The sequence below is a fragment of the Melitaea cinxia genome, chromosome 19 (assembly GCF_905220565.1).
Source record: "Melitaea cinxia chromosome 19, ilMelCinx1.1, whole genome shotgun sequence".
Taxonomy (NCBI): Eukaryota; Metazoa; Arthropoda; class Insecta; order Lepidoptera; family Nymphalidae; genus Melitaea; species Melitaea cinxia.
The window spans coordinates 14,273,714-14,291,124 of record NC_059412.1 but is presented as its reverse complement, the minus strand read 5'-3'; the positions used below and the strand labels follow the sequence as shown (position 1 = coordinate 14,291,124).

Below are 17,411 nucleotides of genomic sequence, written 5' to 3'. Positions count from 1 at the left end.
TTCTCTTTACCATCGAAATGTGGCGCATGTCCTCTTGACTTCTCTTCTCTTTCTCTGCTGTAATCTAAGTCTACAAAATCAGTGAAGACAGCAATAGGGTCACGACCTGCGAGTAAACCAGATGGCCCTTCCGGTTGCAGGGCAGCAGGTCGTCCAGCGTGACGGTGAGCCAGCGGCCGTCCTTGCACAGCCGCAGCTGGTAGGCGCCGCGCGCCGGCTCCGCGCGCAGCAGCACGCCGCGCACCAGCGCCGAGCGCTCCGCCAGCACCGCCAGCGCCGACAGCAGCCAGCAGTTGCCCAGCACGCCTGCACAGGTGGACGTGAGAGCCTCCGATTAAAGCGGCTGAAGCGGCTGAAGGCTCCCGCAGGGGTTTTGGTCGGTATTGCACCCCCAAGTGCCGAAGCCGACATACGGTCTACGAACGCCTACCCGGGCATCCTGGATATCACCCGTAAATGGGTTTCCCGGCGATACCAAAAAAAGGGTAGAGATAGGGTTTCTAGCTACTTTGTAGCCCCTCACCCCTCCTGGTGATATTTAAGACTGATATTTTAGACCCCTCCTCCTTAACTGAAATCGTATGTATTTTGATACATGCCATATTGAGATAAAAAATTATTTGTTTATATACATGTATAATCTGATTCAATTTAAGAAACATAAGGTTCGCAATAAAAATGTCCAGGCAGCCGTAAAGGCTCTATTTGTTAGTGATTTTTGTGCTATAAAAATCGGACGTTTAACGCCCACAACCAGCGCGCGCCCACTGAGACACTCACCCTGCGAGGGAACGCCCCACTCAGACACTCACCCTGCGAGATGTCGGAGGGGCGCCCACTGAGAGACACTCACCCTGCGAGATGTCGGAGGAACGCCCCACTCAGACACTCACCCTGCGAGATGTCGGAGGGACGCCCACTGAGAGACACTCACCCTGCAAGATGTCGGAGGAACGCCCCACTCAGACACTCACCCTGCGAGATGTCAGAGGGGCGCCCACTGAGAGACACTCACCCTGCGAGATGTCGGAGGACGCCCACTGAGAGACACTCACCCTGCGAGATGTCAGAGTGGCGCCCACTGAGAGACACTCACCCTGCGAGATGTCGGAGGGGCGCCCACTGAGAGACACTCACCCTGCGAGATGTCGGAGGGGCGCCCACTGAGAGACACTCACCCTGCGAGATGTCGGAGGGGCGCGCCACTGAGACACTCACCCTGCGAGATGTCGGAGGGGCGCGGGTCGCGGAACACGAGCCAGGGCAGGCGCGGGTCGGCGTCCACGTGTATCTGCTGCGGCCTCAACCAACGCGCCGCGGCCCCGGCGCCCTCGCCGCTGTAGTACAGCGAGCGCGGGGACGCGGGGAACGTGGGGTCCACGTACATCTCTCCCGTCTGGAACAAACATACGCCCTCTTTATTTATTCAAGCATACTAATAATAGGTCATCATCATCATCATTACAGCCTATACAGTCCACTGCTGGACATAGGCGTCCACAAGTTCGAGCCCAATATGGCGTGAACTCATGTGTTTTGCCCATAGTCACCACGCTGGGCAGGCGGGTTGGTGACCGCAGAGCTGGCTTTGTCGCACCGAAGACGCTGCTGCCCGTCTTCGGCCTGTGTATTTCAAAGCCAGCAGTTGGATGGTTATCCCGCCACCGGTCGGCTTTTTAAGTTCCAAGGTGGTAGCGGAACTGTGTTATCCCTTAGTCGCCTCTTACGACATCCACGGGAAGAAAGGGGGTGGCCATATTCTAACAATAGGTAGTTCTGCATAAATCGTCCTCACTTCAGCCTAACGCAGGCCACTGCTGACCATAGGCCTCCCCAAGTTCGCGCCAGACATCCCGGCTTTCCGCAGTCCTCAACCAGCCAACGCCGGCAATCTTACCTACAACGTCGGTCCTACGGGCCGGAGGACGTCCCACGCTGCATTTCCCACACCCCATGTTCAGAATCGAATATTACACTGTCTCGAATCCAGTATCTATGTTTTCTTTACGTATCAAAATAATATGCAGTAGTTATAGTTCCATTTCATCTGGATCCGAATCTTCATCTTCTAGAGAAAGATTTGTAAAGGCTACTGTGTTCTTTACTGAAAACATGACGTATAATTTCTCCAGTATATCGAATTTGACCACTCAACTCTATTCCACCTCTCACTGCCTCGCTTAAATGGAAACACTTGACACTTTTTATGGGATTTTTTCTGATCCACAGAGGGGGCAAACGGAAAGTTGACTCACCTGGTGGTAAGTGAAAACAACATCCAATGACACTCGCTACATCAGAGGATTAGCAGACGCGTTGCTGGCGTTAGTCGGTGGTATTTTTCCCCTATCATCCAAAGTCGAGTTGGAAGCAAAAATAGAGCCTAAAACCTATACATCTTATCAGCTGGAGAGGATATCTGTGTCTCCGTCAAAAAGAGCAAGGCAGTTCGCCGTCTGGAGGTGGTAGTGGACGGCGTTAAGATTGGTATGAAGCCCCCCTTATGTTACAGAAATCCACGCTCATAGTGGTACTTCGCCGACTGCTCTGTTTACCCCAGGCAGTTATTGTGTTGAGCACAGATTTGCCCCCCATCCCTTAACATTAATAAATTAAAAATAATAATATATTTAACTTCGTTTCCTGTGTAGAGATATGACAACAAACCTATTAAAAGCCAGTACTTTGAACATAAATAAAAATCATACATTATTATATTATTTCTTTTTTCCAAGTAAAACTTCTTTAAGCACGCTGGACTTGGGGAGTAAGCTGGTCAAAGCGTGACGAGAGCGTTACGAAAAGTGAGATCGAGCGAGGCGAACGGAAGTTGAAAGGGAGATAAAAGTTAGATGGCGCTAAAGAAGTTTTTCTTCAGCCGTGTGGTCTAAAGCACATTCGTTAATTTTTTTGTAATCAAAATTTCATCAATCATTTCTCACCGCAGCACATTGAGCTAAGACTTCTTGCCACTGCGTCCAGGCATGGCTTTCTTCCCTTAAACGGAGGATTTCCATGGGGGTGCTTTCTTGACGCTCTCCGTCTGATCCTTCCGCTGTAGATAAAATAATTGACAGTTAAATAAATATCGAGATAAAAAATGCAATAGATTTACTGACCGGAAAGGAAAGTAGAAACATGATAATAAAAACGAAAAATGCGAATGATCACAAAGAAGGCCGGAATATGATTATAATTTTGTCTAATTTCATTGAGACACATGCACAGTATGTATATGCTGGTCAAAATCTGGAGCAGCCCGACTGGGTAAGTACCTCAACCTTACAGAAGATCACAGCTAAATGATACTGCTTTCAATTTTGTGTTCCTGTGGTAAGGTGGCCAGATTTCCTGGAGGAGATTGGAGATAGAGTCTACGCGCTTGCGATAGTTCTGGTGTTAAAGACGTCTATGAGCTACGGTGATGGCTTACCATTAGATGTGCCGTATGCTTGTTTGCCGACCTAGTTGAATATGAAACAATTGATAGACTTACGCGAATCATCATCGTCCAAACTGGGCTGGTCTGGTGCGGCTGGCAGTAACCTAGTCTTCGGAGACTGGCACATATCACACGCCAGTGCCGTACCAGGATTTACGTATGTACACTCTGAACATGGCCATTCTGTTGACTCTCCTCTGTGGAATTGGGAAATTTACCAAAAGTTAAAAAAATTGCTATGTAACTCAAAAAACGAGTGTTTTAGACCACACGACTGAAGAAAAGCTTCCACTCCATCTATCTATCTCCCTCTCAACTTCCGTTCGCCTCACCCGATCACACTTTTCGTAACGTTCTCGTCACACATTCACTAGTTTACTCCCCAAGTCAAACGTGCGTAAAGAAGTTATACTTCGATAATTTTTTTAGTTGTATAAATATCGAAATCAGATAAAATTCATCAATTTGGCTTACTTGTGTTCTGGCGGCGGTGTCTTGTGTCGTGAAGCCCTCCGTGGTGCTGGAGTGTGTCTTGATGGACTTCGACCGGCTGGAAAATTAAAACCGTTGTCTGTAAATTATTAAGATCATCAATGTAAGGATATCTTTTAATAAACATAATTGTGTTTGCTCGCAAACGAAAAAAAACCGACTTCAATTATATCGACGAGTAATACAACGTAGATCGACGAAAAAATACTCAAGTAACTACGCGTTATCAAAGATTACTCAAAAAGTAGTTATCAGATCTCGATAAAATTTATATGTGACCACATGATAAACGTCAACTTTCGATTAAATTAAAAATTATCAAAATCGGTTCACCCAGTAAAAAGTTATTGCGGATTTTCGAGAGTTTCCCTCGATTTCTCTGGGATCCCATCATCAGATCCTGGTTTCCTTATCATGGTACTAAACTAGGGATATCTCCTTTCCAACAAAAAAAGAATTATCAAAATCGGTACATTCAGTAGAAAGTTATTTTATTTTATTTTTTATTTTATTTTATACAACGTAGGTCGACGAAAAAAGCGTCAAGTAAAAACGCGTTAATAGATATAACTCGAAAAGTAGTTGTTAGATCTGAAATAAATTTAAATGGGACCAATTGACACACACCACCTTTCGATTAAAACAAAATTTGTCGAAATCGGTCTACCCAGTCAAAAGTTCTGATGTAACATACATAAAAAAAAATACAGTCGAATTGAGAACCTCCTCCTTTTTTGGAAGTCGGTTAAAAATACTGCGATTGTGCAGTCTTAAGATTTCCACTATTTTGCAGGGACACTTGTACCACGGTTGGGCAAGGTGTACCGTCTTCTATTAAGGATTAGGATTAAAGCTTAATCCACCGTGTCGATGCAATATTTTAACAGTAAATTAAATTATGTCCAGGTATTAATATTCAATGTAGGACAGTTTCTTATCATGGCCATTTTGTTGGCTCTCTATCGATTGAACGCAGGTTTCTTTAGGAGCTTAACTTTAGTATAACAATTAAGGAAACCAAATAACACTAAGGGTGGGCACAGCAGGGAATTTACTATTCAGAATATGAAGCAGCCCGACTGGGGTAGTACCTCGACCTTACAGATCACAGCTAAATAATACTGTTTTCAAGCAGTATTGTGTTCCTGTTGGTGAGTAAGGTGACCAGAGCTCCTGGCAATGCGCTTGCGATGCTTCTAGTTTTGCCGACGTCTATAGGCTACGGTACCGCTTACCACCAGATGAGCCGTACGCTGGTTTACCGACTTAGTTATATGAAAAAAAAAACTTAACAATAGAGACATAAAACCAGCTAAGAAAAATCCCAACTTACCACCGACTCCGTGATTCGTAGCCTCAGTAGAAGACCCGGGGACCCCATGTTTAGGTACGGGTGGCGTTTTGCACGCTAGACACAAGGTAGCCGAAAGCGGGTTCCGTAATGTACACGAACTGCACGACCTTTGTGAAGAGATTTATTTGTTAAATTAATAGAAATAAGCAAATATCTTCAATCAAAAACTTCTTTACGCAAACTTGATTTGGGGAAGAAGCTGGTGTATGCGTGGCGAGAGAGTTACGAAAAGTGTGATCGGGCGAGGCGAACGGAGCAAGAGAGAGGTGCGAGGACACATTATCTTTCTCACTTTCTCTCATTGCCAGTTACTTTTCGTATATCTATGACACAGCGCAGGCCTATTGTGCAGAAGTTTTACTTTAGTTGTGTGGTCTAAAGCACACTTGTTTTTTTAACTTGAAATTAACATCCACAGACTCTAAATTGGCCGTGACCATTTTTAATATTATGCATTACACTTTCTCTACAGACGATTTATTAAATTTATTACATAATACTGTAGGAAGGTTTAAAAAAAGAAGGGCTTAAAAATCCTACTGATTAAGTTTTATTCATGGTCTTTTATTCTAAGTTCAAGGTTAAAAGTTAAACTCAATATATTTCTCTTGTGTGGTTACGGCAGTAAAGAATATAGCCACCCCCTCTCTTCTCGTGAGTGTCGTAAGAGGCGACTAAGGGATAACATAGTTCCACTACCACTTTCGAACTTAAAAAGCCGACCGATGGCGAGATAATCATCCAACTGCTGGCTTTGAAATACACAGGCCGAAGACGGGCAGCAGCGTCTTCGGTGCGACAAAGCCAACCCTGCAGTCACCAACCTGCATGGCGATTATGGCCAAAATATTATGCGAACTTGTGGAGGCCTATGTCCAGCAGTGGACTGCGATAGGCTGAAGTGATACTTTCGTCAAGTTCTGTATTTTACTCATTTCCTGTAACTCGACAACTATTTCTCCAAATTAACTTTTGATAATTTCAATCAAGTATGCATCTGAACCATTATTTCTTCAGCAGTTTTGACATTTTATTATAATTTTGATGATATTGACTAAATAATCGACAAACATCGCTCTAATTTACTACTTTTTTCCACATTTCTTCTATAGTTATATGTAACACAATAAGAAGTGCTTTGCTCCTATTACATTACACTACTTAAATATCTCTTTTTTGGTTTTTGTATGAAAACGAATCAGACCAAAAATCAGAAGACTCACCACAAAGATAATAACTAACATCTGACGAAAAATTGACCAATTATCTTACCAATAAGCGTGGGGCGAAGGCCTAGAGCCCGCACACGCGGCACACGCGGTCGCTCCCGAATCATTCACAAGCGTACATCGACCACACGACCACGTACTGGCCTCTGCTTGATTTTGTGCTGTCGTATCTAAAATAATCCAGAGGATATTTAATTTAGAGATTGGCTACTGCTAGGTTTCAAGTGTTGATTTCTGCTCTGGCCTTATACAAAGCAGCCCTTGTTACAAAGCAGGATAGGATTTTGTGGATGATCTGGCTGAATAAACAAGCTCTTTAAAGCGAGAGAATGTTTCAAATCTGACCAATAGTTCTTGGTATTGGCACTAGTTTAGCATGTTTAAACTCTTCTTGTCTAAATAATTTAAAAAAAAATGTTTTTTTTTATTATAGCTAAGTTATGGCACATTAGGAAGTTAAGGAGGACGCGCTTACATTTCAGCCTGTAATATCCCACTGTTAGGCACAGGCCTCTTTTCCCATGTAGGAGAATGAGAGCTTAAATCCACCACGCTGCTCCAATGCGGGTTGGCGGATATATTCCCTACTATGAGTAACGATCGCTATCAGGTGTACATGATAACAACCGGGACCGAAGGCTTAACGTGCTCTCCGAGGCACGGAGGGGCGACCCACAACTACAGCACAAACGCCCAGACCACGGCAAACATCTGTATGGTCAATACAAGTGTTTGTCATGTGCTGTGACCAGTGCTGTGACCGTTGCGCTAACGCTTCGTCAAAGTTAGGAGTCGTTAAAGAGGATAGAAAACTTGAAACCACGCTGGTAATATAATTAAGACAGAAAAGACCTCGTTAGCAAAAATTTACAATGCAGAAAATATATTTAAACTCAACGGTAGACCAACTTCACATCAAATATGGTCAGTTAACTAAACGTCGAATGACTTACCAACGGCAAACAAAAGTTCGTCGCTATTAAGGTCATGGTCTAACGAAGCGATCGGCACTGTCAACTTTTTAGGAGGCTCGTTGCGATTCGTCTCCGGTTTCGTACAGCTTGCTTCTGATGATGAATTATTCCTGAAAACGAGAAGCACGATACTAAGTTTACTTTTTCATCTTTTGTTTGTTATAACGTCGGTATTTTCAAAAACCTATCAAAACCTTTTAAGGCAGTCAATATTTCACTCTATATACTAATAGTATACCTTTTGTATTTTTATGAATTTATTGTTTCTCTATATATATATATATATATATATATATATATATATATGTTTATGTGTGTAAAGAACAAAGATATGATATTAATCTTGAATTCTTGAGCACTCACTTCTTTAACTCACATACCCAGCACTCTCCTACCATGATCCCACCGCCAATCTGGACTCTGATTTTTATTCAGCCGCTCGTACTTACGAGTACGAGTACTTAGGAATTATTTCTAAGCATCACCACTCTAGCAACCAACCTTTACACATACTCCCACCTATCCTTCTAATTTATCTCCTACCATTCATCCATTTGCTCCTCGGCAGCTGCACTCGGGCGGCGGCGATAGCGTGACTATCTAAAATTCGTAGGCACCTTCCTTTCTATTTAACTCCCACCTGCCTATGTCCCGCCAGGCGCCTACCCATCTCCCACTTACCCATATCCCACCTACCTATGTCCCACCTACCCATCTCCCACCTACTCATCTCCCACCTACCCATCTCCCACCTACCCACCTCTCTCCTACTTCTCGGCTACTCACCTACTTCTCGGCTGCTCCCGCTCGGGTGGTGGGGCCAGAGTGACAGCGTGAGGCGGCCGCGCACTCCGACATACATCACAACGCGCTCCCCACGCGTTATAAGCGAACCAACACTCGCTGCACTGCCACATACGAGCCGCGCCCGACTCACGCCTATAATATGATTACACAAGTCTTACTATCACACAATGGTACATTTTTGTACCCAATATTTGACCCTTAAAACAACGGGTATCTAGTAATTACCCACCATTGCCCCCACTGGGTAGTGGGTATATTTAATTTTTAGCCAAATTTTCGACAAAGTTGTCATCAAATTGACCTTAGTATATTTTCAAATACATCATGGCTATAGTGAAATGGAGACATTTTATCACAAAGCAGTAGAACATTTCATCACATTAAATCCATTTGATTTACAGAATTTAAAACGAAATTCATAAAAATACACATTTTACATTTAATGTATTGTTAGTTACGCTTCTGCATAAAACCAAAATTGACTAAAATGCCACATTGAGAGAATGGGAATGACATTATTTTGATTACAAGATAGATAAAACATGAGGTACATCTTATTGCAGCTTCTAGGCCATTAAACACGCTAATAATATCAGTATTACGACAAAAAACTTACATTTTTAATGAGTGATACATATTTTATACACTAAAGAATATTAACAGAATAGCAAATAATATTAGTTTTACAACGCGTTTTAAGATTGTTTATTTTGTTTTTACATAATATACGGGGAGAGATAAAAATTTCTTGTTCTTTGATTATTTATTAGGTCTTTTATGATAAGTGGCCCAAAAATATGTAGGTCATTCGATTTTAGATTAGATTAGATTTAGAGAAATAGTTTTATCGAACGTTTGAAACATATCCACAAAAGTGCAAATCTTATTACGATGTAATATTAAACATTCGCAGGGCACGATTACCATATCAAAGAAAAGGGTAAGACAGAATTTACTTACGAAGTTTGTTGCTGAATAGAAGGCACTTTAGACGGATCCCGAGGGTTATGAGACACTTTGCCGACAGAGGGCAGCATATTAAACACTTTCCCAGACTCTTTACTCGCACCTATATGGGAGGTCCTTAAATTACTTTCACCTATCGGGGAAATACAATTTTCCGCGCCTAAAAGTTCATCGATCCTTGCGTAATCACCATCGCCCATATCGTTAGAATACAATACTTCGTTTTGGGAATTACTCATAACTGTTTTCGTATCTTGCACTGAAACGTAAGAGTACCTCGTGCCATTATTATTGACTTGCAATTGAAGATTCAGGTCCTTATATTTGCCTTTGTTTGGCAATGCGTATATAACACCTTCCGCATTAGTGTCCCAGCTACACTCCTTGTCTATTAACTCAGAGCTTTCATCGAATTTTCTATCGAATTCTCTCCGTTCTTCAGGTTTCGTCAGCGTCCCGCAGTAACCAGCTAGAGATTTCTGGTAATCGTTAAGACTTCGTCTGCTGGATATGACTTTTCCGACTGGTCGATTTTCATTTGTCTGTTCAGAAAATGATCTTCGGTACGTCGGTCGCGTTTCCGGCGAGTTTTGAGCACTTATCGACCTTTGGAACGAATCACCCAAATTTGTACCAGTTTGTGGCCAATCTGGAACGGTGATCATAATACCACCAGATGATGGCAACGAGGTCGCTCCATCTCTGTTAAAAGTCTCATGTCTTCCCAAAGTCGTTACACTTAAACCTCTTGTGTTGGAAATTCTCGACAAAGGGGATATTCTTGGGGACAGACAGGCTTCACAATGCGTTCTGATCCCCGAATTTTCGAGGGTACATTTACTGCAAGCCCACTTCTTCAAATGTAGGCCTCTGCTGTATTCTCTCTGATATTCTTTAACGTAGTTTAGTTCCCAATTAGATTTGCTTTCATTACACTTCTTGGGTCGCCTCGTGACCGTGTGGAGACTTCTCAAGAAAGATTCTCTTGGATTGTACGAAGACGTACCGTATCTTTCCGAGACCAGCAAACTAGTCGGTCTGTTTATTGTACCTCTAGTTTCCTCGACATTCCACCATTTCTGTTGGGAATTGATCACGGAACCGTGTGACAGAGATCTGGTGACCCCATGGGCGTGATCAGTTATCTGCGTCGGGGACAAACGTAACGACTGCACATCAAGATTCAGAGGACGACCGCCGGAATAACTTGACGAAGGCTTATACGAAGGGACTGCTAAGGTGTTGGATCTTATCATACTGTGGTCTGGAAAGAAAAAATGCAATTATTAATAAATTGCTACAATATAGTAGACGTATAGAGAAGAATTATATACCTTGGTCAGACTTATCTTTGTCAGTCATCCCTGAAGCTTGATCCTCGTCATCGGACAACCTAAATAAACGACATTTTATTAATATAGTCACATATTTTTCAAACAGTACTATAAAGCGAGTGTTTGGCTAACAACTGATAAACTTGTGATAACAGACACCCCTTCCTAACAGTGCAAGTAGAAATTTCGCTATCATCGACAATACTTCGGATAAGATTACTGAAATCGGATAATGAATGCTCTTAGGGCCTATTTGAATAAAGCTGTTTTTTTTTATTTATTTTGATTCTGATTTTGAATCATCGGAAATGAAACTAGTGTTTTATTTGTTATCACATATCATATTTTTATAATTAAACAAGCTACCAAACGCGTGAAGTTCAAATAGAAAAAAAAACTCCCAATATGGATCTTAATCGCCGAGCGGTATAAAATATTATTTACAATATATTCTCAAACTTTCAAATATAAACAAAAAAAAAACATAAAAATCGTTTCGCCACAAAAGTAAATGTAATATCCCACTGCTGGGCATAGACTTCTTTCCCCATATGGAAGAAGAATTACAGCTTAATCCACCACGCTTCTTCAATGCGGGTTGGCGGATATATTGCTTACCATGAGTAACGATCGCTATCAGGCGTACATGATAACAACCGGGACCGACTGCTTAACGTGCTCTTCGAGGCACGATGGGAAGACCCACAAGGACTGCACAAACACCACGGCAATCATCTGTATGACCAATACAAATGATTTTCATGTGCGGGGATCGAACCCGCCACCGCCAGCGCCACAAACCAGTGCTGTGACCGTTGCGCAAACAGATTTTTTTATGAATTAGAATTATCATCGTTTGATTTGATTTTTTTCCCCGCAATATCCTATTACTGGAAATAAGCCTCTTTCTCTATGATGACAAGATCTCTTTATGAGAAGGAATGATAGTGTTACAAAGTGATAGAACAGTTAATATTAGTATATAAGGTGATCTATAAATAATCTCATTGAGGTAGGGCACAGCAGGAATTTTCTGCTCAAAATATGGAGCAGCCCGACTGGGGTAGTACCTCGACCTTACAGAAGATCACAGCAAAGTAATACTGTTTTCAAGCAGTATTGTGTTCCTGTTGGTGAGTAAGGTGACCAGAGCGCCTGGGGGGATTGGGGATTGGGTCGGCAACGCGCTTGCGATGCCTCTGGTGTTGCAGGTGTCTATAAGCTACGGTAATAGCTTACCATCAGGTGTGCCGTACGCTTGTTTGTCGACCTAGTGACATAAAAAAAAAAAAAATGTATAATGGATAAACCTGTAATATGAAGAGACGATTAACGAAGCGAACATGTCGACGGCAATGAATATTAATTATGACAGGATTAGATAACTGGAGGGAAAATAATAACGTGCCTGTATGAAATATACTTTGACGTTCATCTTCGAATTTTAAGTTTTAATCTTCAACTTTAATAACGCGTTACGTGCTGGTAGAATAAATTATCACATAATATTCATGATGCCTTGGTAACTTAGGTAATGTCTTTATGATACACTGAGTATGATGTAGATGTATGAGTAATACACATAACCATTCTGGTGTAGCGGTGCGTGTTGTCGCCGTCGTCGTAAAAAATCACACAACACGGTCGCGGGATCGATTCTAACTCAGTTATACTAGAGCAGATATTCGTATTTGTACAAAAATATGGGTCCGATCTGGATGTCTGTTTCTGGGTCGCCTAACCGTGCCTCGTAGAGCACGTTAAGCTATCGGTCCCGAATGTCATCATAGATACCAGATAACGATCGTTACTCATATTGGGGAATATATCCGGCAAACCGCAGTCGAGCATCGTGGTCGATTATGCTCCAACCCTTCTCCCCCAAGAGAAAAATAGGCCTATATTCTGCAATGCGATATTACAGTCTGAATCAATCATTGTTTTATAAACGGATGATTGATGTACCATAGTTAGAACATAATTTTACGCTGATTTAACGTTATTTGCTGCACAACATCCCGCTACGACAAACAGAAGCGAAGTATCAAAGAGCAATCAAAAAGGCAAATAATCGAATACATTGGCACACATTTAAAAAAACGAGTGTACTTTAGACCACACGACTGAAGTAAATCTTCTTTAACGTAAATCTCTCTCTCTTTCTATCTTCAATAACTCCATATCTCTCTCTCAACTTCTGTTAACCTCGTCCAATCACAATTTTCGCTTACACCCCAAGTCAAGCATGCGTAAAGAGGTTTTACTTCAAAAAGTTAGATAATTACATGGTTGTAATATACCTGTAGACGGGCGCATGAGGCGCGATCTTGTCGCAAGCGGCACAACGCCAAGAGGCGGAGACGTTTCTGAGTCCGCAGCAACAGCGCCAAGCGCGGCTGGCCAGTGGAGCTGAACCCACACACGACCATCCGCTACAACATTATCAAATATTTACATACATACATAAGCCGTAAATTAAGCTGCCTACATTCGGACTAACGTCAAAACGAATTATTTTCAGAATATATCATAAAAGTTAGAAAAACGAACCGTGAAAGATGCAAAATGAAACAAAAAATTAAACACCAGTACACCCCTTTTCCCCCAGTTGCTGCTCAAAGCATGAAGTAGCCCGACTGGGATAGTACCTCGACCTTACAGAAGATTACGGGTAACTAATACTGTTTTCAGTAGTGTTTTGTTCTTGTTGGTGAGTAAGTTGACCAGAGCTCCTGGGGGGAATTGGGGATAGGGTCGGCAACCCGCATCCGATGCGCCTAGTGTTGCAGACGTCTATAAGCCACGGTAATCGCTTACAATCAGGTGAGCAGTACTCTTGTTTGCCGACCTACCTATATTTAAAAAAAATACACTATTCACGAATACGTAATGAGGTAATGTTGTTGAGGTAGGGCCCAGTAAGAAATATCTAGCTCAATTATGGGACCTAGAGAACCCACAACAACATGGGTAGTTGTAGAAGAACTTGTAGACGATCACATCTATATGACAATACTCTCAACTAGTGCTGTGGTCCTTTGGTGATATAAGTATGTACCCAGAGCTCTTGAGGATGCACTGTGTTGATAGCGTGATCCTAGTTCTCCATTATTTAAGGTGAGGTGATTTTATTATGAGCTTCTAAACATTTTTTTATATCATATCAAAAATCGACCGTTCCAGCGGTCGCTTAGACCGAATATAAAATCATCATATCAAAAAATTTCGATTTAGCGAGTACATCGTTCCATAGCTTAATTGGCTAGAGAACCGACAAGGTCAGTCGGAGATGCAGGTTCGATCCCCGCTGGAACGGTCGATTTTTGATATGATATTAAAAAATGTTTAGAATTTCCTAATGTGTGGGTAACACAAAAATAAAATCGTATATATTACTATGAGCTGTTGAGGATGCACTGTGTTGATCTCCACTCCTATTGTTTAAGGTGATCTAAGCTACAGTAACTACTTACCCTCGATGGACGATCGCTTGTTTGCCACCCTAGTTCTATAAAAAATCTCTCTTAACTACAACATTACTAGCGTCGCGTTCTTATAAGCTAACTGGGCTTATTATTATTATTACCTGGGCTTACTTTTTTTACCAGCAAACAAATTATGTTACTGTAGGAGCCGACCATAGCTGTCCCTTTCGGCAATTTTCGCCAAATACACTTTTGCTTTTCAACTAATTTCCAAAAGTTTATAAATAACTAGTTGACTCAGCAAACGTCGTCTTGCCGCTAAACGCTATTTAAAAATAGGGGTTGGTGGTAGAAGGGTGAAAATTTTGGGTTGTATGTATTTTTCAACGCCAAATCATAATAAAATAAAGAATAAATAATTTATCTAAAAATAAAAATGATAAAAATTAGGGGTGGACTACCCATAACATTTTGGGGGATGAAAAATAGATGTTGTTCGATTCTTAGACCTACCCAATATGCACACAATATTTCATGAAAATCGGTCAAGCCGTTTCGGAGGAGTTTAACTACAAACACCGCGACACGAGAATTTTATATATTAGATAGATTATACTGTTTCACCGAATTCACGAAATAACAAAACGTAAGGCTTTATTTAATCGAATAAAAGATAACATTACATATTGAAGGGAAGCGTGATACGATAATATAGTGCATTAGTACATGTGTAATCGAGCGTATCGTCTAGAAAGTATTTTTTTACCAATGAACGCCTTACGTACTACTTCCCCTAAACAAGGAGTCCGGAAACGGACGCAACATATGCTCAAACGCTCAGACCGTGACAAAATGACAAAAAATAAGTATATACGGCTGTTACAAAGTAGGTACCCTACCTTACCTATTGGTCATGTGTGCTAACTTGTATTCATGGTGTTCTTAAAAAAAAAAAATTTAAAATTTTTGTTATTAGTTCTCGAAGCACTAGTCTGTTAAATTATTAAAAAAAAAAAAAACGAAAATCTGTATTTTTTCAAATTACAATCTTAATTACGTTGATTAGGTAAAAAAATATCGTAGCATTTTGAAAATTTAAATAAACAAATAATAATAAATAAGCAGATTCGTCTATTCCTAAGGCAGACAAATTAATACGTCTTTTAGAATACAACTGAGTTTTTTACTATTAATATATTTTTTAAATAACATAATATATTCATAGATCATATGAATATATATTATACTAGATGCCAAGCAGACTTCGTTCTGTCAAAACTTTAATAGTAAAAATTATTAAATTTTTTTTTGTATTAAAACTTTCTGTGGGCTTTAAGAAACATACAATAAAATTAACTAGCCAAATTGATGGAGCCATTCTCGAGTTATGCGCTCAGCAAGATTCATTTTTATTAATATAGATATCAGACTCAGGCGTGAGTCAAACCCACAACATATGGAGTGGAAAACAGGACTACACTACAAAATGCACTATCGGGCTAGTAAAACTTGTTAAAATATTGAAAAATATTTACCAAATCTCTTGTTTTTTTCATAACAATAATATTTAACATTTCAAATATGTCTTTCAGTGAAATTGTATATTTCATGTTGATTTAATTTCTTTATACTTAGTTCCTTGTACATAAAGATGTCGGTCCCAGTTGTTATTATAGACACCTAATTGTTGTTGATTGTTACTAATAGTTGGGATAGTAATAGTCGTCTTTGGTGCGACAAAGCCAGCCCTGCGGTCACCAACCCGCCTGCCCAGCGTGATGACTATGAGCAACACACATGAGTTCACGTCATTTTTGGTGCAAACTTGTGGAGGCTTATGTTCAGCAGTAGACTGTGATAGGCTGAAGTGAATAGTTGGGAAGGTTCTCACTCAAAGATATGATGGAATAAGAATTTTTTCAATAGTGAAAAAAAGGCCTTTGCCTACCAAGGAGAAATTACAGACCTATTTGGTTCAGTTTTCAGCAACAACAAAATAAGCATGTCCGACCAACCTTAGTCTATAGACATTCTTTGTGAAATTAATTAATTATAATTTTTTTTATAAAAGATCTCAGTTAAAATCTCAGTAAATATTTTCTTTGTCAATTTAGCCAAGGTTCTGTATGAGGAACCTCTACTTATATTTATAAACTAGATTTAACAAGAGAGTTTATCAAATTCTAAATGAAGAGATAGCTATTATGAAATCTTAATTAACTTAAGATTCAAACTTACTTTCAAGTTTTAAGTTTCGAGAGAGACCAATTTGAAGGTGTGAAAAATATGGGGACAACAAAGAAACTGAGATTAGAGATTCATAATTACTTTATTTATTTATTTTAGTCAAGTATTTCAAAAATTAATTGTGATTAAATAAAATGATTATTACAGAGATGTATATCTGACTAATAATGAAAATAAGATTGCTGAATAGTTGAGATTGTTTTTAAGCTTTTTGTGAGAGCCTCCTTTCGGATCATTTTTGTTGGAGACCATATGAGATTGTAATCTCTCATAAAAAAAAGAATTTTACTATTTTGTGAGATATTTCCAGTATAAATATTTTTTTTTTAAATTACATTTATAACTTATTTACTACTACTTATTTATTACTAAAGTATTATTACTTATTGTTTTCTAATGTTTAGGCGAATTTCAATAATTATTATGAAACATTTTTTTCAGATTTTATTGAGGTTTATTAAAATTTAACTTTTATATTTGAATTTTAAATTTAATACAATTTAAAAAACCGCGAAATGCGAAAAAATGGGAAAAGTTGTTTATTACAAAAAGTATTATTACTATTAAAAAAGTAAAATAAAACAATTATTTAAAATAAAAATATAGAAACATATTTTACAGGTTAAAAATTACTTTCCTACAAAACTTAAGTACTTTTTGCATCTAATTTATATTTATAAATGAAGGTGAATGAAGTTATTTCTTTGTTGCACTATTTTATTTATTTGTTTTATAATTATTCAGTTTTAACTGAATTTTACCGAAATTAGTGGATATTTTTTATCGCATTTCCAATAACACAAAAAAATATTTCTTATCTACAACTAAACATTGTTTAACAACATTAATAATTTTCTACATAATTTTTAAAAATACTTCCCATTGATAGCAAGTAATACAATAATTTTCACTTACGTATTAAAACAATATTTTAAATCTCACTACACAGAACAAATGATATAAAAAACATTTTAGTTCTAATAGTCAGCTTTTGTCTTGCTAAGTAATAGTTACGATAGAACCAACTATACATTACATACCTACAACCATTATGGCCGAGCGAAAAACATCATTTTCATTAAAATAATGACTAAGCCCCGCCACAAAATGCAAACCAGTCGACAATTCCGATAATGAACTA

General features: G+C 39.6%; 1 protein-coding gene across 1 annotated transcript in view; it reads right to left on the bottom strand.

Annotated features, from left to right (window-relative positions):
- The window catches only part of LOC123662887 (calpain-D), a 28,571-nt gene that overhangs the window by 10,783 nt on the left and 377 nt on the right, over positions 1–17,411 (bottom strand). The window contains exons 2-13 of the mRNA XM_045597667.1: positions 12,899–13,030; positions 10,599–10,657; positions 9,259–10,528; positions 8,278–8,430; positions 7,471–7,601; positions 6,561–6,678; positions 5,271–5,395; positions 3,917–3,992; positions 3,497–3,639; positions 2,943–3,055; positions 1,219–1,396; positions 107–306 (exon numbers count right to left, since the gene is read on the bottom strand). Coding sequence (XP_045453623.1) covers positions 107–306; positions 1,219–1,396; positions 2,943–3,055; positions 3,497–3,639; positions 3,917–3,992; positions 5,271–5,395; positions 6,561–6,678; positions 7,471–7,601; positions 8,278–8,430; positions 9,259–10,528; positions 10,599–10,657; positions 12,899–13,030 — 2,698 coding nt within the window. The remainder of the gene's footprint in view (positions 1–106; positions 307–1,218; positions 1,397–2,942; positions 3,056–3,496; positions 3,640–3,916; positions 3,993–5,270; positions 5,396–6,560; positions 6,679–7,470; positions 7,602–8,277; positions 8,431–9,258; positions 10,529–10,598; positions 10,658–12,898; positions 13,031–17,411) is intronic.